The 27329-nt window shown below is 54.9% G+C and overlaps 9 protein-coding genes and 4 non-coding genes across 13 annotated transcripts; 10 read left to right on the plus strand and 3 right to left on the minus strand.

Moving 5' to 3' along the window:
- Nucleotides 1-1232: 1232 nt before the first annotated feature.
- On the plus strand, nucleotides 1233-3126 carry MFIFM68171_07263 (uncharacterized protein; the record flags this gene model as incomplete). Its single annotated transcript, XM_071062683.1, has 3 exons — nucleotides 1233-1816; nucleotides 1891-2211; nucleotides 2280-3126. 3 exons carry the CDS (start codon nucleotides 1233-1235, stop codon nucleotides 3124-3126), a joined length of 1752 nt encoding a protein of 583 aa, XP_070918784.1.
- Nucleotides 3127-4268: 1142 nt separating this feature from the next.
- Nucleotides 4269-7997, plus strand: MFIFM68171_07264 (uncharacterized protein; the record flags this gene model as incomplete). Its single annotated transcript, XM_071062684.1, has 1 exon — nucleotides 4269-7997. The coding sequence occupies one exon, from the start codon at nucleotides 4269-4271 to the stop codon at nucleotides 7995-7997; it is 3729 nt and encodes a 1242-aa protein (XP_070918785.1).
- Nucleotides 7998-8833: 836 nt separating this feature from the next.
- Nucleotides 8834-10265, plus strand: MFIFM68171_07265 (uncharacterized protein; the record flags this gene model as incomplete). The annotated part of the gene is made up of 4 exons (XM_071062685.1): nucleotides 8834-9513; nucleotides 9568-9819; nucleotides 9884-10160; nucleotides 10215-10265. The coding sequence occupies 4 exons, from the start codon at nucleotides 8834-8836 to the stop codon at nucleotides 10263-10265; spliced, it is 1260 nt and encodes a 419-aa protein (XP_070918786.1).
- Nucleotides 10266-12235: 1970 nt separating this feature from the next.
- MFIFM68171_t132 lies at nucleotides 12236-12325 on the minus strand. Its single transcript is given in 2 exon segments — nucleotides 12236-12271; nucleotides 12289-12325. It is a non-coding gene; the product is annotated as a tRNA-Lys (tRNA).
- A 635-nt stretch (nucleotides 12326-12960) lies between these two features.
- On the plus strand, nucleotides 12961-14635 carry MFIFM68171_07266 (uncharacterized protein; the record flags this gene model as incomplete). The annotated part of the gene is made up of 3 exons (XM_071062686.1): nucleotides 12961-13658; nucleotides 13745-13797; nucleotides 13866-14635. 3 exons carry the CDS (start codon nucleotides 12961-12963, stop codon nucleotides 14633-14635), a joined length of 1521 nt encoding a protein of 506 aa, XP_070918787.1.
- A 310-nt stretch (nucleotides 14636-14945) lies between these two features.
- Nucleotides 14946-16045, minus strand: MFIFM68171_07267 (uncharacterized protein; the record flags this gene model as incomplete). Its single annotated transcript, XM_071062687.1, has 5 exons — nucleotides 14946-15107; nucleotides 15169-15261; nucleotides 15328-15489; nucleotides 15542-15766; nucleotides 15824-16045. The coding sequence occupies 5 exons, from the start codon at nucleotides 16043-16045 to the stop codon at nucleotides 14946-14948; spliced, it is 864 nt and encodes a 287-aa protein (XP_070918788.1).
- A 1147-nt stretch (nucleotides 16046-17192) lies between these two features.
- Nucleotides 17193-17284, minus strand: MFIFM68171_t131. The gene is made up of 2 exons: nucleotides 17249-17284; nucleotides 17193-17227 (listed from the first exon to the last, which is right to left on the minus strand). It is a non-coding gene; the product is annotated as a tRNA-Glu (tRNA).
- Nucleotides 17285-17459: 175 nt separating this feature from the next.
- MFIFM68171_t102 lies at nucleotides 17460-17572 on the plus strand. The gene is made up of 2 exons: nucleotides 17460-17497; nucleotides 17529-17572. It is a non-coding gene; the product is annotated as a tRNA-Leu (tRNA).
- Nucleotides 17573-18270: 698 nt separating this feature from the next.
- Nucleotides 18271-20943, plus strand: MFIFM68171_07268 (uncharacterized protein; the record flags this gene model as incomplete). The annotated part of the gene is made up of 1 exon (XM_071062688.1): nucleotides 18271-20943. One exon carries the CDS (start codon nucleotides 18271-18273, stop codon nucleotides 20941-20943), a length of 2673 nt encoding a protein of 890 aa, XP_070918789.1.
- A 2270-nt stretch (nucleotides 20944-23213) lies between these two features.
- On the plus strand, nucleotides 23214-24657 carry MFIFM68171_07269 (uncharacterized protein; the record flags this gene model as incomplete). The annotated part of the gene is made up of 3 exons (XM_071062689.1): nucleotides 23214-23662; nucleotides 23744-24421; nucleotides 24480-24657. 3 exons carry the CDS (start codon nucleotides 23214-23216, stop codon nucleotides 24655-24657), a joined length of 1305 nt encoding a protein of 434 aa, XP_070918790.1.
- A 515-nt stretch (nucleotides 24658-25172) lies between these two features.
- On the plus strand, nucleotides 25173-25776 carry MFIFM68171_07270 (uncharacterized protein; the record flags this gene model as incomplete). Its single annotated transcript, XM_071062690.1, has 3 exons — nucleotides 25173-25319; nucleotides 25381-25569; nucleotides 25630-25776. The coding sequence occupies 3 exons, from the start codon at nucleotides 25173-25175 to the stop codon at nucleotides 25774-25776; spliced, it is 483 nt and encodes a 160-aa protein (XP_070918791.1).
- A 189-nt stretch (nucleotides 25777-25965) lies between these two features.
- Nucleotides 25966-26432, plus strand: MFIFM68171_07271 (uncharacterized protein; the record flags this gene model as incomplete). Its single annotated transcript, XM_071062691.1, has 3 exons — nucleotides 25966-26118; nucleotides 26184-26323; nucleotides 26390-26432. The coding sequence occupies 3 exons, from the start codon at nucleotides 25966-25968 to the stop codon at nucleotides 26430-26432; spliced, it is 336 nt and encodes a 111-aa protein (XP_070918792.1).
- A 483-nt stretch (nucleotides 26433-26915) lies between these two features.
- MFIFM68171_t103 lies at nucleotides 26916-27004 on the plus strand. Its single transcript is given in 2 exon segments — nucleotides 26916-26952; nucleotides 26969-27004. It is a non-coding gene; the product is annotated as a tRNA-Lys (tRNA).
- Nucleotides 27005-27329: the final 325 nt, after the last annotated feature.

Consider the following 27329-nt stretch of genomic DNA (forward strand, 5'->3'; position numbering starts at 1 on the left):
TCGCGCTCTCTCGAGGGAGATGTCCAGACTGGTCGAGGGAAGCATGTTTCCGACAAGCAATCCGCCAGAGAACTGGCTTTGACTCGTTGAACGGATCGGGCCTTGTACTGTACCACTTACGTTTTCTGGGGCTTCCGCTGGAGCCTGGAGTGGCGGTCGGTTCTGGGTCTATTTAGTTGATAGTACCTCCCTTTGAGCTTGTGCTTGGCTTGCTGTTATCGCCCGGTTCGGCTGTCGGTTCTTCGTCGCCAGACCCACCACGCTCGCCCAGGTCGCTTTTTAATCGCTTCGAAGAGAGTGCGTCCCCCGGATGGGAGCTAACCCTAGCCAAGTCATTTTTGATTGGATCACCCTCCTCAGATTCACTTCGCTCAGGGTCTTTCTCATACTCATCCGAGTCGTCTTTGGAATCTCAATCCGCGTCGTCTTTGGAATCTCAATCCGCGTCCGGGTAGCATTGATCTTCGTCCTAGAGCGGATAGAGGCCTTCCTCGATTTCCGTCCACTTTGAGCTGTTGGAGTTCTTCGGTGAATGGGTAGCCGTCTTCGGAGTCTCTGCCCGGCCCCTCATCGTCCGGTTCGCACCCTCCATCATCTGTAGGCAGCTGGCTGGATCTGTCGTCAGTCTTCCAGCTTCCAGCTGTTAATCAGCAGGTCCGCCAGCGCATCGGTCTCGAACCCCGGCTCCTCAACTTCGTCCTCCCCCTTCCACCGAGTCATAGATGGGATACGCGGGCGGCACTCTTATGCTCTTTCCGAGGACTTCCTGGAGGATGTCGTCTGCATCTCTACCCGTGGTCGTCTGCGTGACGATGCGGTCGATCACGATAGTTTCCACCACCAGTGTACCATCCACGGAATCTCAAATCACCAATTTTCCCATGCCTTCCTCGCCCGGCACCACCTCCTCCCTTTGTTGTAAAGAATCCTATTCCGGAATATCAGATCCCTCGCAGTTCTGAATTGACAAAGAAGTCAACACGACAATGCACCGTATTCTTCCGTTCGCGTCTTCTCTTAGACGATTCGCTTTCTAGCCACAAAGATGCGCCTAGGGTGCCTTTGGTACCTACCTTAGCTTAATTAGGAAGATGACGCATTTGCGATGATCCGAGTCCGCTTCAAACTCCCTCTTCTGATACGTGAGTTAACACCACCACGGGAGTCACGCTCAATTAGTTGCATCACATCACGGTATATTATATAGGGCGGGCAAAAGGCACGCACAAGTCATGGACGATGATATAATTTCCGGGCCGCCTCGGCGGAACATCTTCCTCAAGACGCCAAAGCAGCTCGCGGAAGCAATCTTAGGCACAGATTCACCGACGTACTTCAGCACCAAACGAGCATGGAATACACTTGGATATTGCCGGATGAACAAGCCGGAATTGGAGAGGTTCATCGCCGATATCAATGTTTTGTGGGAGCACCAGGCCGAGCTCAAAACCCTACAGGGGCGCAAATCTCGGGCGAGCATGCTAGACGCCTTGCGAACGTTAGGATTTCGCAACCCGAGATGGAGCATCAATCTTCCTCGATTGGATATGAACCCACAGGATCAGGATGGGAGCTGGGCCCAGCTTCCCGGCCCCCGGTTCGGACGACGGGTTTATGGAGATGCACGAGAATACCTTGCCAGAACCGCACCACTTCCCACAGCTAATGAACGCGGGGCTAAAGACCTGGCCGAACAAGCGGCATGGAAGGAGTTTCACCGGTACCAAGGTTTTCAGATGAGGACAGAAGGCATGAACTTCTACTTGAGGGCAATTCCCGTCCCGAAAGGCGCCGACTCGTTATGGCACAGCGTCTCGTAAGTTCGGCTGGAGGCCACGAGGCAAATCTCATACTTCCTATCGAGCACACATTAATCGCCTTTTTCAACAGCTATTGGGTGTACCAACGCGGGCCCGGAAGTGGTAGAAGCATTTGGCATCACTGGCAGGTCAAGGCGCGTATCTGGACCTACTTCATGCAGGTCTTGAAGAACCCCAACCACATGCGATATCCAGAGTTCCATATGTTACAACACAAGTCAAAGTCTTCCGATCACGATTTTGGGACACTCTCCATAGCCCGGTCGCTCTACGCATCACAGTCCCAAGGCAAGCCTGCCTACCCTCATCACTACCTCCTGTACGTGATTGCCGACTACTTCCACACACAAATCATCTTGTTCACCGGGGGACCCGATGACAAAGAAAGCGAGTATGTGCCAAACCGCTGTACTTTACCTTATCAAGCCCTCCATGTGACTCTGGCTGACCCCCGTCCAGCCAATGCGACGCCCCGTACACTTACACTGTCTACGGCTACGGCGGCGAAGAAAACAAGCAGATGCTCCTCATCACCAACGACCAAAAAACGCACTACGAACCCGTGGACCTAGACAGCCGCCAGCTGCACGACGGGCCGGGCTACAACAGCCAGGCGCGGCCCGCCATCCCGACGGGGCCCACGATGGACGGGCCCCGACCGCCGATCCCCACTCGGGTTGGCGACGGCGACATGGGCCCGCCCAACGGGCCGTGCACCTGGTGGCCGGGCCGGGAAGCGCGGGAGCGGCAGCCGCGGGGCGGCTGGCCGCGGCTGCAAATCCAGGTCTTCGCCGACAGCCCGTGCGAGGAGGCGCGGTACAACTACCTGCTCCCCGCGGAGCGCAGGCAGATGGACGGCCTCTTCCGATCCGGGCACATCTCGTGGGGGGACGACCCGGCGCTGCCCGCGTTCCGCTTCGCGCCGCGCCGGCTTGGCGGGGCGATGGCGCACCGCCTGCGCGGCTTCGACGGCTGCGTGCTGACTGACGACGTGTGGGCCACCTTCGCCGCCGGGCTCGACATCCCAGGGGAGGAGTTCACCGTGGTGCCGGACGAGCGGCTGCAGCGGTGGGAGCGGGAGGGCAGGGCGCCGCGGTATATGCCGCCGCTCGCCGGCTGGGACATCGAGCATGTTCCGACGGGCTGGCAGTGGCGGTTTGGGCCCGACCCGATGGGGCTTAGGTTGGGGCCTGGAGAGGAGCCGCCGGCGAGCAGGGTCGAGGGAGGAAGGCATATGTTGGACGAGGCTGGGTATGCGGTTTGGGAGGAGGATAAGTGGCGGATAGAGGAGCTACCTGATGATTAGATTAGCAAGCTTTTGCATACTAGTTCTCATATCGCCCTGGTTGGATCGGGGGGTGGAGGTTAGATAAGATACCTCTGGTTGAAATTATGAAGATTGATGTTACTACAATAAGATGTATATTATTATTCGTGCACTGTTCTCCTAACCCTAAAATAAGGTGGTGGTCCCTCTACTGCTAAACGCATAGGGAAACCGTAGCGTATAGGCTAGGTGAAAAACCTATATCAACAAGTAATAGTAGGAACAGAAGTAGTAGACGACGGTTAGCTGCAGAAGACGGGAAGGCCTTATATAGGGCCCTAAAAACTCCTAGTTTTCAACTTCGGTTTCGACCGCTCCGCCTTCTTCGGCATCTTCCATGTCTATCTCTAGCTGTCTAGCGATCTAGCTAGACAGTCCTATATATTGTTGAAATGGAAACCGCTAGCTTGCATCGTACAGAACAGTACCATGCAGCCCATGGTATGAGGCGCCTTTATTGCGTTGACGGCGAAGCCCCGGGCGTGCCACGTGTCCAACGGCCCGCGGGTTAGTAAGGTTCTCATAGTACTGTACCCAAGGCACCCCGTGGTATGCTAGTGGTAGGATAGTCTGCTGTCATCGCTTCTTGATAGCATTATCTCTGGCAATTTCTGAGCCCTCTTTTCTGACAGGCTTCAGTCGTGCATGTCACGCAGCTACCGCACAGCTGCCGCGGCTGAGTACCTAGTGCGGTAGGTACTGCTTGAAACGGACCTGGGCCAATCATGGCCTCCCATGTGTAACCGTACAAATAGTTGGGGAGTCGGACTGGATGCCTTTTCTGTGGCGCTGTGGCACAGCGCCATCTTGTGGCGGACGCCTTTTGAGTTGGCGTATTATGCCGGGGCCGCTGAAATGTGCAGGCTTTGTCCCTCCGTAGCCAATAGCGGTGAGAGCTGTCCTCCCACAGCAGCGGGCTCGAGCATGGCTGCCTTCGAACTGTCCAAACTCTGCACACCGTGTTCCGCAGTCACCGATACCAGTTCTAGAGCTGCTATGAACCTCGAGTATCGAGTTGATGATTGAGACAATAGAGCGAAATCTCTTAAGGTGTGCACCATTCAATCCGACCTATGAGCACTACAGAGCCGCCCAGTGTGACATAGGCCGAGACTGCAGCTATGGCCAGGCAATGGATTTTCGTCCTCTGCGCTAGCACATTTTTCGGTGTCCGCGCCGACGACCTGTCCGACTTCTCCAATAATCTGGCCACGGATATTGGTCCTCTACTCATATTGTTTGGTGAATCTGTGACCAAGCAGTATCTTAGCGAGAGCACATCGTTTCTTGACTACTTTATCTTTGCCATGGCGCCAATTGGCATCCTCACCGCCATCATCTCTACTATTCGAGTATGCGGGCATCCATCTCTGCGAGCCTTCATCGGCCGGTCTCAGGAAGGCGACGGCCAGGTTGAGGCCGAATTGTGCACGTCTACTAGCCGCGATGTGTGCGAGCTGTTCAACAAGGGCGGAATAACCCGTGTCCTGGGCAAGCCTGATATCCTCGAGCTCGTCTACCTCCCCTGTCAGGGATCCCTCCGTCTGTTCCGAGATTATCTAGCCGAAGCGAGTAGCACCGAACACCCTGACGCTTCATGGTGGCAAAGGGAGGATAGTTCTTTATTCAGGAAAGCCAACGACCTGCACGAGAAAGTCCCCTTGTTCGCTCCGAATCCGAATCTTTCCCTCAACGTCGGCATCGTAAAGCCACCGGATTCGGTCATGTACGTCGTGGCGGCCACGGGATTAGTGCTTCAAGCCGGCGTACTCGCGCTAGCCGGGACCGGTGTTTGGGTTCTCGGCTGGAACCTCAACGGTGCAGCATCGTCCGCGTCGAGAGACTACGCTCCGGCCATGTTCATAATAGGGACGATCCTGATGTGTGGCGGAATGTGGAGTTGTGCAGCCCTCGTAGGGCAGACCACACACGAAGTGCGCTTCCGGCGTACGAAACTTCAAGGTCCAGGAAAACCACCACGCCTCCTCTGGCTCCAGCCCGGCCCCCAAGTCATTGGCGACCAGAGCTTTGATCCGTTTGCGTATTTCGAAGACACAGCTGCCTGTCCTCTCCAAGTATGGACGTCGTCGAGAAAGGACTTTGACGAGAGATTCGAGACCTACACATTCTTCGCCACGTTGGCCGTGCTGATCGGATATATTATGCAATTCATCGGTCTCCGCGGGATGAGAGCCTGGGTTTCTGTCGCGCAGCTGGGCATCACCATCGTGATGAGCGTCCTGCGTGGATGCCTTCGCATGCAACGCCTTGGCAGGAACGACAACATGTTATTTTCCATGCCTGATATGGTTGCGGGGCATGAACTGGACTGGCTTGCCTTCCAGATTGTTGAAGCGGAGGCTAGGACAGAAGGGAATGGGAAAGGGAGGAAGATCGGAGGAAAATGGAAGGAAAAGAGAGAGAAAGGTGAAGTGGAAAGGAAGGTATCGTCGTGGCATGTTACGGGCCAGTTCGAGGAGGCCGTACTTGTCGAGACGCAGGGATGCGGCTCACGGCGCGGCTCCGAGTCCCAGGGGTCGTTATCCGAAACGAAGGGGATCCAGTTTGGAGATGACCTTCATTCAAAACCTCCAAATGGTTTGGAAATAATGCTGGGCTGCAGGGAGTTGCTCTCGGTCCGAAAGCAACTCGCTCACCTGACGGGAAATATCGCCTTCGGCACGGGATCGGGACATCAGAAGTGGGGGGATACACGGGTCATGGTCCGCGCAAAGGCCATGAACCTATGTGAGGCCATATGTCAAGCGGCGGAGAGCCTCTGGAAGAAGCGCCAATGGAAGTACCAATCAGAGGGCGTCTCTCAAAGGGATCAGCAAGAGAAGGACGTTACGCTTCGGGTTCGAGCGGTCGCTTCGAATGATACTAAACAAGCAAATCCCCAGGAGCAGCTAATCGACATTGCTCTAAAGCCACCCGGCGCATCCAAGCCAGGTTGGAGCATGGACTCGGCACAATTGGAGGCGATTTTAGGCCTCTGGATGTGGACTATGGTTTCTGATGAGCGCTTCGTGAGCGAAGACGACTCTCACCGGAAAAGCTCTCGCGCTGAAGATGTTCAATGTTTAAGGATCGTCTCGGCAGGCTTAGACGATACTAAGACCTGGGGCCCCGAAGCCAACAATCGGGGCGAAATGGACCTCTGGCTCGGCTCGAACGCGGTGGCGCTTCTCAAAAACAGCATCACTCTCACCGAGGACTGCCACGGTATCGCCACTTTGTGGACTCACGGTGAGGACAGCTGCAAGTTGATACGTCAGGACTTGAAATGCAACATGAGCCAAATGCGAAGACTTTTTGGCTGGCATTCTATACATGGTCTACTTGGACCCACTGCCTCAGAGTCGCCCGGCATGTCGGGCCTGCAAGGGAACAAGCGGGTCAAGCTTCGGGTCCAGCTTGCCCCAGCTGTGAGCTCATTATTGGACCTCTGCGCCCGGGAACTCTTCGCCTCTCTTATGATGTCGCTAATGGGTATTATAACCGTGGAAAACACAACCATCGTTGAGAATGGCGGCTTGACGCAGCTGGACAACCCTACAGGCGCCACTTTCGCGAAAGCATTTACGGAGCTTGGTTTGGGATCCTATTCCGAAGCCTTGCTGTGCCTGGTACCGGCATTTCGAGCCAAGTGCCCTCTCCCTCCTTCGGAGGACATGCTTTCCGCATTGCTTCAGGCTGCGGACGCTTACCGGAAGACGTCAGAGTGGGACAGAGCGCAGACAATGTTGCGCTGGGCATGTGCGCTCAATGCTCCGAGTCATGGCAACGCGGAAAAACTGGCGAAAATGCTAGGCAACCAAGACTGCTTCACAAGAGTTCTCCGTGCGATGGGTGAACTCTATCGCTGGTCACTAGCTGCACAAGATTCAAGTGGCGAGAGAAGGAACTTCGGGAGAAGTGGCATCGAGTGGATGGCCGAGTCTTATCGCGTCGCATGTCCGAGTAATCCAGAGGTCACCGAGATTCTGAATTGTTACGAAACTATCGCGCAAAGAATTGCTACGACGCCGGCGGATAAAACCTCGATTCTTGGCACTCGCCGAATCCAGGAAATTGCCAGCCATCTCTTACGAGCGATCCAGGAAAGAGACAGAACGGATGCCCTGTATCACCTGTCCTTTGTCAAGACAGGTGACTTTGGCTTCAAGTCCTTGCAACCAGCACTTCCACTGGCTGTCCGGAATGATTGGAGCGAGGTCGTGAATGCTATTCTGGAGATGAAAGCAGACCCGAACAGCCAAGACGAGACTCGCAGGACTGCACTTTTCTATTGTGCAGAATCTGGCCGTGAGTCGTATGTGAAGATTTTGTTGGATCATGGGGCATTCCTCGACCCACTGGACGATACACAGCGAACGCCGTTACTTGTGGCTTCACAACTAGGGCACCGAAATGTTGTTGACCTTCTTTTGCAAACCAAACAAGTGAACATCGACGCCACAGATAAACAACGGTGTACGCCACTATTGAGGGCTGCTGAACGCGGGCATGAGGCTGTGGTTAGAGTACTACTTGAGAAGGGTGCCAATACCAAGGCGAAGGATTCGGAAGGCCAGACGCCACTATTGAAGGCTGCTGAAGGCGGGCATGAGGCTGTGGTTAGAGTACTGCTTGAGAAGGGTGCCGATACCGAGGCAAAGGATTTGGTATACGAGACGCAACTATTCAAGGCTGCTGAAGGCGGGCATGAGGCTGTGGTTAGGGTACTACTTGAGAAGGGTGCCGATATCGGGCCGGAAGATTTGGGTTGTTGGACACCGTTTTCGTGGGCTACTGCGAACATGCGTGAGGATATCGTGAGGCTACTACAAAGTTATATGATAGCCTAGCATGTCTATTGCTATCGATCTTATCCCTTCCTTTCTCTCCTCCCTTATTTTCTTGATTATAGTGTGCCAGCCAGACGTTACAAAGAAAAGTGTGGCTATACGAGCTAAACAAGCGCCCATGGTAGCTGAACTGGTGCAACCAGCTGGTATGTACAGGCCACTGTCGCCACACACCTTACCATCGTCCGCATCTCCAAAGGACGTCACTGGAAGGGGGGACAAAGGAATATCTAACGTTATTTTCGCAGTATTTCATTAGGGTGCTCTCCTGTCCCCGACACTAGACGTGATTTGTGTAATGTCCCTCCCGACAAGCATTTGGCGGGAAATGAGGGAGGGGTTTGGTCTAGCATTATCGAGAACTCGAAATTAGGGACCTGGAGCGGAAGAAAGCGGAAAGAACTTGAAGGGAAAAGAAATGGAAAGATTGCGATAACGAATACTAAGACACAACCTGCCAGTGACCACACATCACGATCTACGGTTTGAATCAGCAGCCGGTGAGGCCCGTATCCGGTGATACAACGCCGAGCGGCTACAATTAGCCGACTGCCATCTCCATCCATAGCATGTGTGGGCGGGTTTCGATTCCGCTCTCGTATCATCAACGACTGGAAGCATGCGGGGAAGGGTTGGAGAACCAAGGCGCAGCCTCTCCCCTGATCGGCAAATACATCAACCTCCGATCCGAGCAAAACCGTGGTCCCCTTCCACATCCTTCACTTACCAACATCGCAGTGCCTCTATACAAATCCCCCAGACCCCGTTTCCACCACAGCCCAATTCCACCTCATTATTCCCAATTCAAACGCATCTCAACCCCCCTCTCTTGTCCCATGCCGCTCTCCAAGGTAATAATAGTCGGCGCCGGGCCTTCGGGCCTCCTGCTCGCCCTGCTGCTCGCCCGGGCCCACATCCCCGTCGAGCTGCTCGAGCAGAGCGACGCGCTGGACACCAACCCCCGCGCGAGCCACTACACGCCCGAGTCGTGCGTCGAGTTCGACCGCGCGGGGATCCTCGACGAGGTGCGCGCCGAGGGGTTCACGCCGGACGGGGTGTCGTGGCGGCGGCTGGACGAGAACAAGGCGCGGATGGTCATGATACGCAACGATGCGACCGCGGGTGGCGAGGGCGATCGGCACCGGATGGTGTGTCTGCCGCTGCATAGACTGGGGAGGATATTGGAGAGGCACGTGTTGGAGCGGGAGGAGGCGAGGATCTTGTATGGCTGCAAGGTGGTGGAGATTGGGTGGGTTGGGGATGGCGATGGAAGCAAGGCGTCGGTGAAGATTGAGAGGGTGACGGAAAGTGGAGAGGTTGTGACGGAGGTGAGGGAGGCGGATTATGTGGTGGGATGTGACGGGGCGAACAGTATTGTCAGGAGGAGGCTGTTTGGGGATGAGGTATACCCGGGGTATACGTGGAAGGAACAAATCGTCGCGACGAATGTGTATTATGATTACCTTGAGGAGTGTGATTACGACGATAGCCAGTTTTTTGTGGATCCGGAGCATTGGTAAGTGCTGAAGGATGGGTCAGATCTACGAGGATTGAGCTAACTTGGCTGTAGGCACATGGTTGCTCGCATTCAGACCGACGGTCTTACCCGGGTTACATACGGCGAGATTGGCGGCCTCACTTACGATCAGTTGAAGGCACGACAGCCGGAGAAGTTCCAAGCTTTCTTACCCGGTAATCCTACGCCGGACAAGTATAAGCTTGTCAACTTTAGCCCGTACAAGGTGCACCAGAGATGTGTGGACAGGATGCGGGTAGGACGGTACATCTTGGCGGCCGATGCGGCGCATCTTTGTAATCCATTGTAAGTTAGGCATCATACTCTTGACGCTCCGAACCCAATAACACGCATTGCTCAACTTCATTAGCGGCGGGATGGGCCTCACCGGTGGCATTGCCGACGTGGGCAGCCTTTATGAGAGCCTAGTGGGTATTCACACAGGCCAGGCCGACGACTCCATCCTCGACGTTTATGACGAAGTGCGCAGGAGGATATGGCATGAGGTCATTGACCCAATCTCGACTGAAAATATGCGGCGGCTGTTTCAGTATGCGAACCCGGATGAGGCAATGGAAAGGGATCCACTTTTCAAAATGATTAAACAAATGGAGGAGAGACTGGCTGGCGCTAGTGGGCCACCAAATGTGAGCGAAGCCATAAAAATTTTGTTTGGAGCTGTTGATTGACACTTGGAATAGCCCGGTTTGCCACCGCTGCGGTACGACATGACGCAGCACTACCGCAAATAAGGTACTAAAAGCGAAGCGGGAGTTTTCCCAAGACGCTACTCACTACCAATGGAGCGTGTACGGATGGGTCAGTGTGTTTGGGGCGATTCATCAATCAGGGTACGGCATCAAGGCGGACTGGATGTACCATGGCTGGTACCTGTGATCAACCGCGTGCTTTCCTTGTGGCCTTTGTTTTTACCTCTTCTCCGGAACAGTAGGAGTTGTCGGCCATCACCATGACTAAAACCAATATACACTTGGCATTCTCCCATGTCTTCAATAGCGACTACTTTTGCCTCCTCTTTACCGTCGCTAGTTCGATCACTTACACCTCTTTCCCGTTGACATCTTCGTCATACCCTCCCTTAGATAGCCCCCTGCTGCGCGTTCGCCCCGCCCACTGCCCCTAAATCGGGCGTGGACATCATCTCCACCATCTCCACATCCATTTCACCTGAAGTACTACTTCTGATACCACCAGAGCTCTTCAAGTCCAGACCGTTAAAACGCCGTGCACCTCTAGATACCAGCCGCCTCACCCATTCATAACCAAGCCCGATTCTCATCCACACCCAATGCGCCCACTCAACTAGCCCCGCTACCCAACCCCAGCGCGACTTTTTCCCGCGACCGGAAGCTTTCCTGCGTTTCAGTCTCTGAGGCTGCGGCTGCTTATGTTCGGCCACGGCAATACGCCGCCAGACTTCGCCAACGATCCCGACAAAGAGGGTCGCAACGAAAGTGACGACTATCCACCAGAGGGCGGAGGGACAGACCAGGTGCTAAAGAAGAAATGTGCGCTCATGCTGGAGTTGCTGGGTGGAGTGAATTTCACGATGTCGGTTGTGAATACTGTCTGTCCTATGTGTGAGTGGAGGGATTCAATTGCTAACGTAGATGTAGGGGGTGTCCAAGTATGATGAAACTATGGGTCACAGGGTAGGTGGCTATGGGAGGAAATAAAGAGGATATCTGGGCGGCCGCCAAACGGAGTTGGTTGGGGATAAGTACAAATGCGGAACAGACGGGTTAGAGTAGTGGCAGAGAAGGAAGACAGGGGTACTATTGAACTCGGACTCGAATTACAGAAAGAGCCGGGAGTTCTCACCGAAACGACGCTCATCGGGAGCAGGACCAGCGTGATTGTGGCGAAAACGCGCATGCTCGCCGAGTCCCGGCGGGCGAGTTCAGCGAGAGTTCTCATGGTTTGTTCGTTACTGTTCTGGAGGAGTCGTTGGATCTGTTAGAAGTGCTATGGTTAGGCTCCGGTGAGGATTACATCTAATTATGGTTCTGTTGGAGGCTTCTCCTACCGTGTCTTCTCGTCTACTACCCATATGCTTCACCCTCTCAGCGCGTTGGCGAATTGTTTTGCTAACTTTTGAGACGCTTTTCAGCTTGACGGCAGCATGCCCAATCGTTTCCTCAAGCCCGGTTCGATGTTGGGTGATCCACGGTCGGTTTAGTGCGCTGAGCTCTGGGTCATGCAGAAGCTTCTTATAGAACCTGATCAAAGCTTTGCAGACGCGCATGTTTGCCTCGAGGCCAACAATGCACTCGTCGAGACTCTCTGTGAATCTGTTTAGCTCCTTCAACATCTTCTCAATATTATCGTCTCTCTCAAACTCGAAGTACCGTCCGGTCTGCTCAATGTTAGGGATCTCGAGAACCTGATGTTGACGTGCAGTCTATCCAGTAGCTTGGAGGACTATGCTGGTGGGAGTCCACCTTAGGTACGTACATACCGAGGCTGCAGGGCTGTGGCAGCGATCCCCCGCCCAATCCGTTCCGAGGGTGAGAACCCACTGCAGCCCATTCCATGGATGAGGGGCAACGGTGGAAAAAGTACGGATCCGAGGTATCGACGTTGATATGCGTGCATAGCCAGTCAAGTGCGGCAGCGAACTTGGTGTTTCAAATACTCTGAAAAGAAATATGGCCTGGATGCTGGTGGTTGGGCAAAAATAATTCGTCGTTGACGGGGATTGAGCCCGACGTGGGGGTCGAACCCACAACCTTGAGATGAGTTCGGGAGAATCCTTAAGAGTCTCACGCTCTACCGATTGAGCTAGCCGGGCAGGCTAGTGATTGGTTGATCTGGTCCTCCGATATCACTATACACAGCTGTTGGACTTCTGAAAACTTTAATCTCGCTAGTTCGTCACGTTGCCGGCAACTCCGGAACCTTGCGGCAACTCCGGATCGTTGCCAAGTTCCAAGACCTCTAGATGCTGGCGGCATTCTGATGGTTTCTTCGAGAGAAGGGAGAGAGTTTCTCGTGTATGAGACCCAATGTATGCCTCCGCTAGCCGCATATTGTGTTCACAATGATGTTGGATCGGCAGAATACAACTCTGCCATGCAACATTGCTTACGAGTTGCTTCTAAGGGCCGGTACAGACCGTACAAGTCATTCATGGTATGTCAAATACGAACCGGCATTTAGCGGCAACCATTCCGTTAATGGCAATATGTTTCTCGCAATGCCAATGCGCAGGATGCGTCACCATCTCCGTCATGAGTCTGATGACTCTCCTTTTGTCAGCTATACCCACCAAGCGATAATCTGACGTGATCCAAGGTGCATCAACCAGGATCACGAGCCTGGGGGCGCAACTTCTTGAGCACTACAAATATGAATGATGGCGGCCATCTCGACCTATCGAGCATCTGCCATCCTCACACTCTCTCACCACTCGCTGCTTTCTCCACCATGCATCGCAGCCATCTTGTAGCTCTTTTCTTATCCCCGGGGCTGGCAGCCGCCGCATCAACCCTGTTGCGGGGTGGTACAATCATCTCGTTTAACAGGGCTACCGAATCTTTGGAAGTTATTCGGAACGGCTCCGTACTGGTTACCGACGACCGCATCGCCAACATATTTGGCAGCACACCGCCGGGCAGTGAACTCCCGGAAGGGACTGAAGAGGTTGACATCACGGACAAGATCCTCACCACCGGCTTCATCGACACGCACCGACACGGCTGGCAGACGGCCTTCAAGACGCTGGGGAGCAACACAAGTTTGGTGGAGTACTTCAACCTGTACGGCGAGTTTGCAAACGAGGGCCTGCTCAACGCCGACGATGTGTACATCGGGCAGCTAGCGGGCCTGTATGAAGCCCTCAACGCCGGCGTGACTACAACAGTCGACCATGCTCATCATACCTGGTCCGATGAGACGGCGGAGGCTGGGTTGCGAGCATCTATTGATAGTGGTGCACGCGTATTCTGGTGCTACGCATTCCATAGCCTGCAAAACTTTACAGTTAACGAGCAGCTAGCCAACTTCCGGGCGCTTGCTACCAATGCGTCTTTCCAAGGCACGCCGACCAGTCTGGGGATTGCCTATGACTCGTTCGGGCCAAACCCGAACCTTACCGAGGTCGACGCAATCGTAGGGCTAACAAGGTAAGTCCACCCAATTTTTATCGCCGTAATTACAGTACGACTATTACTTTTCACTGCACGGGTCCGTCCCACTCACACGCCACCAGGGAATTCAACATCTCCGTCCTCACGACCCATTCCCTCCAAGGCCCTTGGGACTGTAAGTGATCCATCCCCGCTTGCACACAGCCCCGGCAAAGACCGTATCACTCTAACTTCGCTTCCCAGTCGATAACTCACCGGAGACCTTCGCGAAGCTCTCGATTCTCGATCTGCCGCTGCCCATCATCTTCTCGCACGCCTCTTTCCTCACCGCCCGGGGTGCGACCCTGCTGCGGGCGGCGAACCAGTACATCTCGGTGACGCCCGAGTCGGAGCTGCACTACGGGCACCTGCACCCGACGGCGCACCACGCGCTGGACCAGGCGGCGCTCGGCGTCGACACGCACTTCACCTTCTCCACCGACATCCTGACGCAGGCCCGCCTGTGGCTGCAGACGGTGCGCCGCACGCGCTACGAGCCCGTCCTCCAGGACCTCTGGCACCCCCCCGTCAACAACCCCATGTCGGTCAACCAGGCCTTCCTGCTCGCCACCCGCAACGGCGGTCTGGCCCTCAAGCGCGACGACCTCGGCGTGCTGGCTGCCGGCGCCAAGGCGGACCTGATCGTCTGGAACGGGGCCAGCCCTGGGATGCTCGGCTGGGTTGATCCCGTGGCGGCCGTGGTGCTGCATGCGAACGTGGGGGATGTGGAGGGGGTGATGGTGGATGGGAGGTGGCGGAAGCGAGATGGGAGGATTGCGGATGAGGAGTATTATACTGAGACAAGAGGGCAGTTTCTGGAGAGCGCGCGGCGGATTCAGAGGCGGCTGATTGAGACGCCGCTGCCAGTGGTGAATGGGTCATTTATGAGCGGGTACACGTACGGGACGGCAGAGAGGGTGGATACCCTCAGGGGGGAGGGTGATGGGTACGGAGAGTTGTTTTTGGAGGTATAATGGGCTGATTGAAGGATTTGGCATGGAGATAAGGCACATTGTGTCAATGAGTTCTCAGTAAACATATTTTCATCTAGTAGGTGTGGTACTGTACCGTTACCCTTGACCAGGCCCGACCTGATCAATCCACTCTACCAAACCCTCTATCTTACCAACTATTTCCAATCTTAAGTCTCCCCGCCCGACTTCAGTCATTCCTCTCAACAAAGCGAGGTGCTCGACATCGTGATCTAGTGCCGGCTCCTTCCACTCGACGACGCCCATTCAAGGGTTGAGGTGACATCTTGGGCAAATGTCAATCTACCGTCAGCTATTGCCATCGCTTGAACACAGTCTCCAAGATGCCTCCCTCCCCAACAGGATATGCCTTGGCCGTATTCTGGGCAAGCAATACCAAGTCTCGGAGACCAAGCCCCTTTCTCCAGCCCTTGCCAGTCTCTCTCGCCTCCTTGATCTTCCAAAAGATAGTGCCCTGCTGTAGTTAGCATGCAAACCCATGGCCGCCAGTCGACATCTCCAGCAAATCCACTCACATCATACGTCCGCCGGAGATCCTCCTTGGACACGCGCCCATCTTTTTGCAACAACAGCCAAGTGGTGCCAAACTCGAAGAAGGCGGCGCCCCACTATTACATGCCGTCAGCCACTATATCCATTCTACATTAAAGACGCCAACTACACGCCATACATACCCCGAACGGGTCAGCAGCCAGCCGATTGCCCTTGATCATATTCCACAGCTCGGTGGCCGAGAGCGACCCAAACCCGTTCGTATCCCACTTGGAGAACATGTCCTCAAACATCTGCGGCACGAAGCGTCCCTCCTTATCATAGGTTCCCGAATCAGAGCCATGCTGATCGGTCGTCAGCAACATCGATTTTCGTAACTGAAAAGAGAACGCCCACCTTGGCCTTGTGGATGCCGCCCACATACACACGGAACCACGGGTCCGGGAGGTACGACGTAGCCAGACGCGTCGGATACGAGAAGTTAACATTAATGATCAGCATCGCAAGAAGCGAGAAGAGGACGCTGAACCCCAGGTCGCGGAAGCCGATGTACGTGTCCCAGGGGTAGATCTGGCCGTCGTTGTCGCGGTCCCAGAAGAGGATGTGCTGCTGGAGGACGGTCTACCCCGGCTGTTAGCAGCATTCCGAGATACAGTGACAAATGATCTTGGGACTGACATAATCCTTGAACTGGTTGCGGGACTCGGGGCTGCCATCGGGCTGCGCCGTCGACACGGCGAGGTTGGCGCGGGCAATGGAGGGCTTGGTGATGAAGGCGTCGGTGTCAACGGCCTGCCTGCGGCGGGTAGTGGGCGGACATTTGGGGGCCGCGACCTCAAAGTCGACGGGCGTGTCCCCGTGGGTGGTGGGGCTCGAGCCTCCTGAGCGAGACCGGGGCATGGCGTGAGCACGTATTTTGTCTCTACGGGTGGTCCGCCGATGGCATGAGATAAATGATGTCAAGGCTAAGGCGGTAATTGGCCAATGGGGATTGAGAGTCGTGGGAAGCAAAAAAGGATTGGGATAGCAGATCGACAGGGCCGGAACGGAGTGCCTTTTGTACCAATTGGAGACTGACGACTGGATTTACACGTGCAACCAGAAAACCGATTGAATTCAGGAGATGGCGCATCGTGATGCGTAGATTAGCAAAACTGGCCGGGCTCTTCTTTGTTTTCCTGCTGAAATGTGACGTCAGGTGTGATCATTGGGAATAAGCAGACCCACGCGTGCTGCAACTGGGTATTCTAGGTCGCGCAAGGCGGTACTGATAGCCGAGATGGGTACACGGAAGCCGGATGCGCTTTGTTTCGCATCCCGTTTAATTGGCTCCAAACCGAGAGGTTAGGGCCCTTGCTGCTGTCTCAAAACTGTGGGTTCAGCAGAAGCCAGGTGCAGGAGCAGGCGTAGACGCATCACATGCATCGACAATTGCACGAGGCCAATGTCATCGTCTTATTGCGTGCAACGGCTGCCAGTTGAGGTACCTTATGTCCGGCAATCTCCAATAACCGGAGTCCCGACCTGTGCCCCTGAACGAACAGTGACGGAGAACTAGACGCAACACGGATCGTATGGCATGATGGCTAGGTAAACAACTGTCATGCATGTGAAAGTCGATTGCTCCCTAATGTCCTCCTTAACCCGAATGGTGTGCCACGGCAAGTGACTCGGAATCCTTCGTTATGATGTCGAAGGGGCTTGGGGTTGGGTTCTGAATAAATCGGATAGGACGCTGGATATTGGTGAGTACGTGCAAAACAACAACGCGCTTCTATATATCAACGAAGTGACCACGTGGTAGTGCCAACAAGCAGCACCGTGTGCTAAAAGTTGACGCTACGCAGCCACCAACAACACATACCGCAATCACTAGAACGATCTAGAGCACCGCAACAGATACGGTCACCCTCTCGCCATCTATCTAGAAAACGTCGTCGCTCGACCGGCCCGTGGGAGTCTGATCCGGAGGAGACCAAGGCCCGTTCTCAATAACAGAAGACGGTCCCGTCCCGATGGCTCGAGGTCAGAAGCAAAAATATTGAGACTCGGATACCGGGAGTCGAACCCGGGGCTGTTGAGAGAGCAGTCACTCCTGGGAAGTGAGAGTCAACGATGTTACCGCTACACCATACCCGACTAAATCGTGTGTGGTTCCGATTTGTTAGGGGCCAAAGTCGGTGAGTCGCTTCATATTTACAAATCGGTGCTTTTGTGGAGATGGTGCGGGCTCTTTGGACCATGAGGGCTGAGCCCGGAAAGCTGCAGACGCAGTTCCACAAAAGTCTCTGCAACTGACTCAACCCAACAATCGGGCAAGGTGGCCGAGCGGTCCAAGGCGCCACGTTAAGGTTCATCCTTAATCCTCTTCTCTCTGAGAGTCCCGTGGTCTCGAAAGGGGCGTGAGTTCGAATCTCACCCTTGTCAGCTTAGCTTTTGCGGCGGATGGCTATGGTCTTTTTTGTACCACGAGACTTCAATTCAATGGTTCCGTTATCGACCGGTGCTGTTCTCAGCTAATCATCGCAGCCAGGTAGTTTGCGCCATCGCATGTTATTTTTGTTACAGTCGCGCATCTGTTTTCATGCCGTGACACTTCAAGAATCTGTCGCACCGGACTCCCGCCATTGTCCCAACTTCAAACTACCTGAAATTCAGGGAGATCGCACTATGGCTCTGTCATGTCGAACCAGGATAATCGTACATGTCCAGGCTCAAAGTCAGTTCATCCTCGGTTTACCTGCGGAGGGTCCAAAAATCGCCAAGTCGGCTCAAGTTCCTTGTCACGGAAGGTCGGAGCGGAGCCGTGCTGGGTGCAACGACAGTTGTACGCGAGGATCGACAGTGGCAAGCCTAGGCACGGGCAAATAAAAAAACGGCCGTGTGAGTGGCTGCACGGCAAGACATCAATATGTAACGTTGGCTCAGAGTGCGGGGAAAACAAAACAAACGGATGGGAATATGCCAGGGACAATGCGGTTTAAATTTCAACTCATATATCTAAGGAGCGGCTATCCCCCGCTACCGAGAGTGCAACGCACCTTTCCGTGGCATATGGGTGGTTATTCTAACTCGCTGTGCTTTCCCACCCTCTGCGTTGTGTGCAAGCTGCAGGGCTCAGCAAAATGCAGGTGAAGCGACTAACCACCACAATTTCCCTAGGTGCCGGGCTCCAGGCGGCCGCTGCAGCGGGCTTGGTGTCTTCGCCGGGGCAAGTGGCAGCAATTCCGTCGTGGGACCTGCAGTCGAGCGCAGAAACCGGAACCAACCTCGAGTCGCTATCACAGACGGGGGTGGACACATCATCATGGCACCATGTTAACAAGTCCAAGTGCACCCTCATGGGCTGTCTCATTGAAGCGGGAGTCTACAACGAGACGGACCTTTTCTATTCGGAAAACCTTCGCGCCGTCGACGAGAAGCAGTTCTCGGTTCCGTGGATCTACCGCAACGAATTCTCGCTTGCGCCCGCCGGGGGGAAGCACTTCTTTTTGCAAACACACGGCATCTCGTCGAGGGCTGACATTTTTCTCAATGGGAAGCAAGTCGTGTCCCGGGAGGAACAGGCGGGCTCATACGTTGGCGGCATTTACGACGTTACCCAACTCGTCGGCGAGGTGAATGTTGTGGCAATCCAAGCACACCCAACCGACTACTACCGCGACTTTGCTCTCGGCTGGGTCGACTGGAACCCCTGGCCAGCAGATCAGGGAACCGGAGTCTGGCGGGATGTGGAAATCAAGGAGACGGGTGCCGTGATGCTGGAGCCGCTGCGCGTCGTGACCCGCCTGGGAACACCACTCGGAAGTCAGCCAGCTAACGTGACATTAAAAGCGCGGGCCCGGAATCTCAATAACTCAACCATCACAATCACAGCTACTGGAATTGTTTCTCCCGTGTCGGGCGGTGCTCCGATCTCTTGGAACAAGATGGTCACCCTCGAGCCCCTCTCCACCACCGACATCGTTGTGGACGGGGTGGTGGAGAAGCCCGAAATTTGGTGGCCGCGGCAATGGGGTTACCAACCGCTCTATAATGCCAATTTGACCGTCACGATGGAGGATGGCGGTCTCTCCGACTTCGCAGCGAACAAGTTCGGTTTCCGCACCGTCATGTCCGAGCTGAACTCGTTCAACGACACGACATTCACCATCAACGGCCAGCCCTTTGAGGTCATCGGCGCCGGCTACGCGCCCAACATGTTCCTCCGCTGGGATGCCCAAAAATGGGAAACCGAGCTCCAATACGTGCTCGACCTGGGCTTCAACACGGTCCGGCTGGAAGGCAAGAACGAGCACCCGGAGCTGTACGACATCGCCGACCGCCTCGGCGTCATGCTCATGCCGGGCTGGGAATGCTGCGACAAGTGGGAAGCCTGGAGCTACAACCAAGACCTGGCCGTGCCGACGCCCATCTGGACCGCGGCCGACTACGCCATCGCCGGCGCCAGCATGCTTCACGAAGCCGCCATGCAGCAGACCCACCCCAGCGTCTTCGTCTACCTGATCGGCAGCGACTACTGGACCGACGAGCGCGCCACCCCGATCTACCTCGACGCCTTCAAGGCCGTCGATTGGCAGACCCCCGTCATCGGCGCCGCCTCCAAGCGCGGCTTCTCCCCGCTCACGGGGCCCTCGGGCATGGAGATGGAAGGCCCTTACGACTGGGTGCCGCCCAACTACTGGTACGACACGACGCCGCCGACCTCGCGGCTGGGGGCCGCGGGGGGGTTCGGGTCGGAGCTGGGGGCGGGGGTGGGCACGCCGACGCTGTCGTCGCTGCGGAAGTTCCTGTCGGAGGCGGACCTCGCGGATCTCTGGCGGAGCCCCAACAAGTCGCTGTTCCACATGTCGCGGGAGACGTCGCAGTTCGAGACGCGCGAGATCTACAACGCCGGCCTGTGGAAGCGGTGGGGTGCGCCCGCGTCGCTCGACGACTACCTCGTCAAGGCGCAGCTGACGGACTACGAGGCCATCCGCGCCCAGTTCGAGGCCTACGCCGCCCTCTGGGGCGCCCAGCCCCGCCCCGCCACCGGCATGATCTATTGGATGCTGAACAACGCCTGGCCCAGCCTGCACTGGAACGTGTGGGACTATTATATGCATCCTGCCGGGAGCTACTTTGGCGCCAAGGTGGGCAGTCGGATCGAGCATGTCGCTTATGACTATGTGAAGAGAGGGGTTTACTTGATTAATCGGTCGTTGGATAAGCAGGGGATGAGGAAGGTGGAGGTGCAGATTATGGGGCCGGATGGGAAAGTGGTGCATGAGGAGATGTTGGACGCCGAGACAAAGCCGAATACAAGCGGGAAGATCGCTGAGCTGGGGGACGTCATGGAGGGAGTGAACGGTGTGGTGTTTCTGCGGTTGGTGTTGACGGATGAGGCAGGAGCCGTTCTGAGCAGGAATGTTTACTGGTTGACTAGGGAGGTTGATGAGCTGGACTGGGAGAGCTCGGAGTGGTACGTCACGCCCGTGACTCGGTATGTGGACTACACTGCGTTGAACGAGCTGGCGCCGGCGAACGTCACAGTCGATGCGGCCGGTGATGAGGGTGCCACTGTGGCGGTGACCTTGGAGAACACATCGGACGTGCCGGCCTTCTTCATTAGCTTGAACCTAGTTGATGAAGATGGCGAGGATGTGTTGCCTCTCACTTGGGATGATAATTACGTCACCCTATGGCCCGGGGAAAAGCTGACGTTGAGGGCAAAGGCTGTAAATGATGGAAATTGGGCGCCGACTGCGGTGCAAGTTATTGGGAAGAATGTCGAGTGGAATGAGGTGAAGCTAACCTGAAGGATAGGGACGGGGATGGAACGCACACGGCTTATGCCGGAGGACATGTAGGACTTCACATATAATTATCCGCGGCGTGTATTTTACAGCTCTATTAGCAACCAAGCTGAGTTACGCACATTTTGATTTCGCGCCATTGCGAAAGACAAGGCGGTCACCGCAGTGTCCCGTGTTGGAATTAAAACTGGTTAATGTTAGAACACCAAATCTGAGGCATGACATGGCTTCGGATTATGCCGCGGTCCGCATCTTTACGAACCTTTTTATACAGCAGAAATTATGACGCACAGCGTGATTTCTGAATGTGTATTGCATATAATACCCACGCTTGATCCAAGATGGACTAGTTAACGTAACACACTAATCCACCTGGTTGCTAACCCAGGGATTAATTAGCTGCCCTAGGACGCAACTATCCTTTTTCCCGGCAGTTGGAAACGTACCATCGGTAAACCCCAGACTTGGCAGGCTTTTCCAGGGGTATTGCCTTCGGTTACTTCGCTAATAGGCACCATCGGTTCGGGATAACCCGAACGTTGTCGATGACTGCCCGTAGCACAGGTGCCACTCTCGTCGATATCAGCCGGCTACGGCACATACCCGGGAAGTAACACGGCATATGAATTCGGGAGGTGCCCATGGGGGACATTGCATTATTACGAAATGGATCGCCCGCAAGCGGGGCACTTACAACCACCTCTTGGGCACTTCATGTTCCAAGACACGGTGGGCACCGAAGGCAGGTCCGCGGAGCAAACTCATTTAATCAACCAGCCGCCACGCAGTTGTGGTGGAGAACTCGTATACCAACTTTCTTCAGCTCCGCCGCCAACTTGGTTTATCCACCCGCGATGTCACTGACGGCCTTTTCCCTTTCCAACTGAAAATAATAGTTGCGTCTAATATCTAGTAAGCAAGTTCTTCAGATCGCACCGGTTGTGTTCAATAATGCCATGGCGTCTAAACGATGGGGCTAGGAGTCCGACCATCATGAACCTCCGCTCATGGGTTTGGACTGCCAGCGGCTACGCACTTCTGGCCTTCAGAATATCATCATGTTCGCTTGGGGACCCAGGCCAAGGCCTTACTAGAAATCATCGTTACGCTTTCAGGGCAAGGCAAGCAGTAACCACAGTCTCGATCAATGGCAGTTCGAGTGTCGCACCACCGACGGTTTCGACAGAAACACGCCCCTACCCAACCAATGCACCCTTCACGAACACGTCCGTAGCGAACCGACCGCCAAACCCTTGTATCGATGACCAGTTTCGACCTCCTGTATATCAATTTAGTAACTTTACGGTGTACAAGACGTTCTTCAATGATAACAACACTGACCCGAGATACTTCTTGTCTACCGTCAACTTCACCCTCCGCGATGTCGCCAACAATTATTCGTTCCACTGTAACTGGGGCCCCAGGAACCCTGGGGCAGGGCCAAGCTGGGAAACGCAAGACTGTGTCCCCGAGACGGGCCCTATCCCTGATCCCTCTCAGAGCTTAACGCTGTTGAATCTATGGCCTGAGTATCTGTTATTGAACAAGTCGAGTCAGGACCCCGTACGTGTCGTCCAATACTGGTACTGCGATATCGAAAACCAGTCATACCCTCAAGTATACCAATCAAGAGTCGAGGTATTCTTCAACGTCACCTGTCCGGATCAGGGAACCAGGGACGTCGATTACCGTTGCGATGTGGCAACACAATTGCCCGTCACAGTTAATGCGCAATGGCAGCCAACAGGCTCCCTACCTGGAACACCGCGTTTAAGGCCTCGGCCAAGCCCACCATTACCGATCCAGGAAGGCCTCAACCCTCCTCCAAGGAAAGATTGTACCGACATGTCGTTGACACACCCCGACTGGGAATTGTCTGATGTACATTACACTCCCGAGACAGAGATGTGGGAATACACAACTGCGCGCCTCAATTTCAGTCTAAAGAGTCGCGCAACGGGCGCTCACGTCATCTGCCGGTTTAGAGGGGAGAGCACCAACGTTGAAGGGGATCTCTTAATAGCTCCCTGTTCCCCCCAATCCCAACAACTTGAAAGCCGCTCCGTATTCATGACTAGGTTCCGGGGTCGGGAAAGATGGCTTTATGTTCAAGAAGACTGGGTGTGTGGCGATGCCCAAGGGCTATATCTGTAAATGCTCGCAATCGATCTCTTGTGACGAAGCTAATCTCCCGAAACAGAACAAACTTCAGTGCAAGGGCTGATCTTATGTTGCCAACCTACTGCAACGAAACTGGGTGTTTTGCTGAACCCATGACTCTGAGGGGCAGCCTCACCAAACCCGTCTCTCTAACACCAGCTCCTATTCCCGCGCCGCCCAACACAGATACCCCGAATTGTCTGGTTAACTCGCAGCATCCTTACCAGCCCATCTGGACTCTTACCCGATTCTTATACCAAGCCACCAAACGCGGTGTCGATAACTTTCCCGCCGCGGGAGAAGTAAATGGCGTCCTATTCCCATACAACCGGACTCTAGAGATCGAGCTGCGCAACGAGGCCAATGGTTTCACCCAGTCATGCGCATTCAACGACCCCATCCTCGACAACGTCACTGATCGGTGGTGGCCGTGCTCCTACGCGAAAAGTCCGCACACCTTCCCACAGCGCGCGATCGAGACGTACGTGCAGTTCAACCGCGACACGGGCCGGCTCAAAGTCAACCAGACATGGTACTGCAACGACACGCAGCAGGCCGCCCCGTAGGCTGCCCCCCCCCTCCGCAGGCGTTGAAGCCCCGTTTACCAAATCCCGAAGCTGACACAGAGGAATGACTACTGCAGTTACATGATCACTGCCCACGGCTCGCTCCCCGAGTCGGTCTCGGCTCTCGTCTGCGGCGTCAGCAACAGCACCGCATTCCAGGTCATCTGCCAGACGCTCATCGCGCCCATCTATTGCGATGTGCTCTTCTCGGCGCAGTGGTGCTCGTTGGGCGGCGATCGCGACGGGCGGGGCAGGCCCCTGGGGATCCGCGCGTCGCAGACAGCGGTGCAGCGTCTCCCGGACAACGCGCTCACAGACCCGGATCCCGTGCCGGGGCAGTGGAGCTGCACGGCTGCGTCGGTGGCCCGCGGCCCGGTCGTCTGGAGGCTGCAGACGCGCGACTACCTGGCGCTGACGGCGTGGTTCGGCCATTGGAAGTCGGACCAGATGTACACCAAATTGCGGTTCGACCTGAATAGCTCGGTGTTCTGGGGCCGGCCGGGAGGCGGGGTGCTTCGTGATGTTGGCATTCAGCAGACCTGGGGTTCCGACGCGAGCAGGCTGACGCCGTGGTTGCGCGGGTTCGATCCGACGCATACATTCCGCTCGAGAAATCAGTTCGAGGGTAGGTATGATGCGGGCCTGGGTGCGGATTTTTACAATCCGCTGGACTGGAGTGTGCGGTTCGATCTCTCGACGGGGTACATGGAGCTCAACAACTCGTGGTACTGCGATGATAAGAATCCATCCATGCCGTAAGTTCGCCTTTCCCCTGCTCGGGCGAGTAGAGATACCGGTTAACATGGTAGAAAGAATTGTGTTTGACGGATCTTGGAATGGCTACATACCCCTGAATTGTTCGTACAAGTTCGGGCACGACAGACGAGATTTTGAGGACGGCATTGTATGCCTGCCGGTCGGCGGCGATCCGGTTGTCACCCCTGCTGTGACGCATAGGACCGTTGCCACAACCATACCGGACCCAAAATAAGGAATGGCGAGCGGGTCATGATGGTTGATATAAGCGCATATTGTTGCTCACTCCCATCGAGGCGTCGAATACCGGAAGTTGATATTATTCCTGCGATGATACATCAGTAACTTGGGTGCGGTCCTTGGAATAACTTTCTCAGTGAAAACGTTTGCCGTCCTGAATTTACCGGTTACTCTACGGTGTATTTCCTCGCCGTTGTGAGGTCTGGGCCCTAAGAGCTGTGGTCGGGAAGCTCGCCTGGAAGCGATACCATTCTATCCTTCCTATAGGTGCAAAATTGTGATAAGCGGATGATGTTAGTCATAATATGACTTTCCGATTCGCGCGTCTCGGATCCGTTATGCAAGTTATAGTGCCTGTTTCCCATAACCGGGGAACCGGTGTTGCCGATCCAGATATGCCCACCTATCCCGCAGCCGTCTCTGAGCGGATACTTACGGGCTAGTCAGAATATAACAAGGCGATACACCACTCTCTCTCATCACGGCCGCTTGTCTCCTATCCCATCAAAAATGGCGATACTTAAGCATTCCTTTCTCCTAGTGCTAGCAGCCGGCGCGGGGCTCTCCTTCGGGAGTCCACTGTTTCCGCATCTAGACCAGCGACTAGACTCAAGACAATCACCATCACTGAATTTCACCGACTACCTCTATGTCTACGTAAGCCCTATCCTGAACCCTATCCCCAGTCACACACAAACACTAATTACCCTCACCACAGTTCACCGGCGAGCGCCTCCCTGCAGGGGAACAGGTCTACATGGCCGTCAGCAACGACAACGACCCCGGCTCGTGGACGACGCTCAACTCTGGCAAACCTGTCCTCATCTCGGACGTGGGAATGAAGGGAATCCGAGATCCCTCGCTGATTATCTCCCCCGACCGCTCCAAGTTCTACCTTATCAACACCGTACATTACTTTACCTCCTTCCCCATGTCACGATCCGCCATGCGTTAACAATACAAACAGGACCTGAAAGTCTACGGTCTAGGATGGAACAACGGCACCTGCTTCACCTGCAACGGCTCCAAATCCATCATCGTCTGGGAATCCACCGACCTGGTCAACTGGACCGGCCCTTCGACGCCCATCGTCTCCCGCCGGAAGCGGGAATGACGTGGGCGCCGGACGCGATATGGGACCGGGTGAGGGAGAAGTACATGGTGTTTTGGACGAGCAAGATTGACGGGGTGCTGAAGACGTTGCGGGCGTGGACGGGGGATTTTAAGGAGTTCACCCCTGCTGAGGTCTACGTCGAGTTGGGGATGGATAATCGTTTACGACGACGCGGCGGAAAAATATTATATGGTGAGCAAGAACGGTCCGGATGAGTTGATCCAGCAGAATGTGGCGGACAGTCTGGACGGGCCGTGGGAGATGGTGGCAGAAGGGATTGGGAGGGGGATGCCGGCTGGTGAGGGGCCGCTGGTGTTTAGGGACAATGTTGATCGGGAGAAGGTGAGTTGCCGTGGCGTGCCACCTGAAAGTAACTGAGAAGGACAAACTGCTAATGTCAGTTGCAGTGGTATCTGTGGATTGATGATTACCTGCGTGGCGGTGGATACCTCCCGTTTGAGACGAACGATCTGGCTAGCGGGAAGTGGACTGCTTCAGAAAAGTTCAGGTTACCTGAAAACCCAAGGCACGGATACGTCGTGTCGATGTAAGTCACCCCGCGATCGTATCAGTTGATGGTATGCCAGGAAGCTGACGCGGTATCGATCTTAAGCACTGCGGCCGAGCAGGAAAGGCTATTGGCCGCATGGAATTAAGGTTGCTTGCCCTGGAAATACAGATGGTGCACAGCGCGCGCTGCCACACCAGAGTGTGGGATGGCACATCTACCGTCATTTATATCCAGCCCCGGCTATCAACCTATCATTGCCTGTCATAAAACGTATTCTAAGATACAGATTCCATAACGAACTTACAAGTTTTCCTAAGTCCAGATCCATCTCAGGCTACACTGCAGCTATCAAGACATGCAATGTAAGTCATTAACATAACACAAGGTAACAATTACCTTAGTCATACAGACAAGGAGTTTTGTGCATAGGGCCCTTATTCTATTCATCTTCCATGACATTCTAATTACCTTGCCGAATCCCCAACTCAATGGGCCATAGAACAGAACCCACCTGAACTACCACTTCTTCTCGCTGGCAGGATCACCGCATACAGGCAAATCGGGTTGCTCCAGGGCGTATCCTCACAAGTGAAACTGCGTCAAGTCGTCCGCATAAATCAGCCAGCCTGCCCGGCTACCTCAATCGGTAGAGCGTGAGACTCTTAAGGGTTCTCCCGAATCATCTCAAGGTTGTGGGTTCGACCCCCACGTCGGGCTCAGTTCCCGCCATCGAATGGGTGACATGGTCTTTTTGACTTTTTCCTGTCTCCATGCCAAGACTCGACGGACCCACAAGCTCCCGTAACACCGGATTTTCTCGCCCAAGAATGTTCTAGATGCCGCCGTACAGTACAAACAGGGGGTTACACTGCTAAGCCGCGTGGGTTCCGGTACTACCATACTAGTACCCATCAGTAAATATGAACTGCATACTACGGCTAGTTTATACGTTTTTAATGCAATTGACAAGCGAGTACGCAGCACTATTTTAGCTACACCACCGATGGCTGCCAGAAGTTGTCTGGCAAGTCAAGAATCCGCG

The sequence above is a fragment of the Madurella fahalii genome, assembly GCF_045866475.1.
Source record: "Madurella fahalii IFM 68171 DNA, scaffold_4, whole genome shotgun sequence".
Taxonomy (NCBI): domain Eukaryota; kingdom Fungi; phylum Ascomycota; class Sordariomycetes; order Sordariales; genus Madurella; species Madurella fahalii.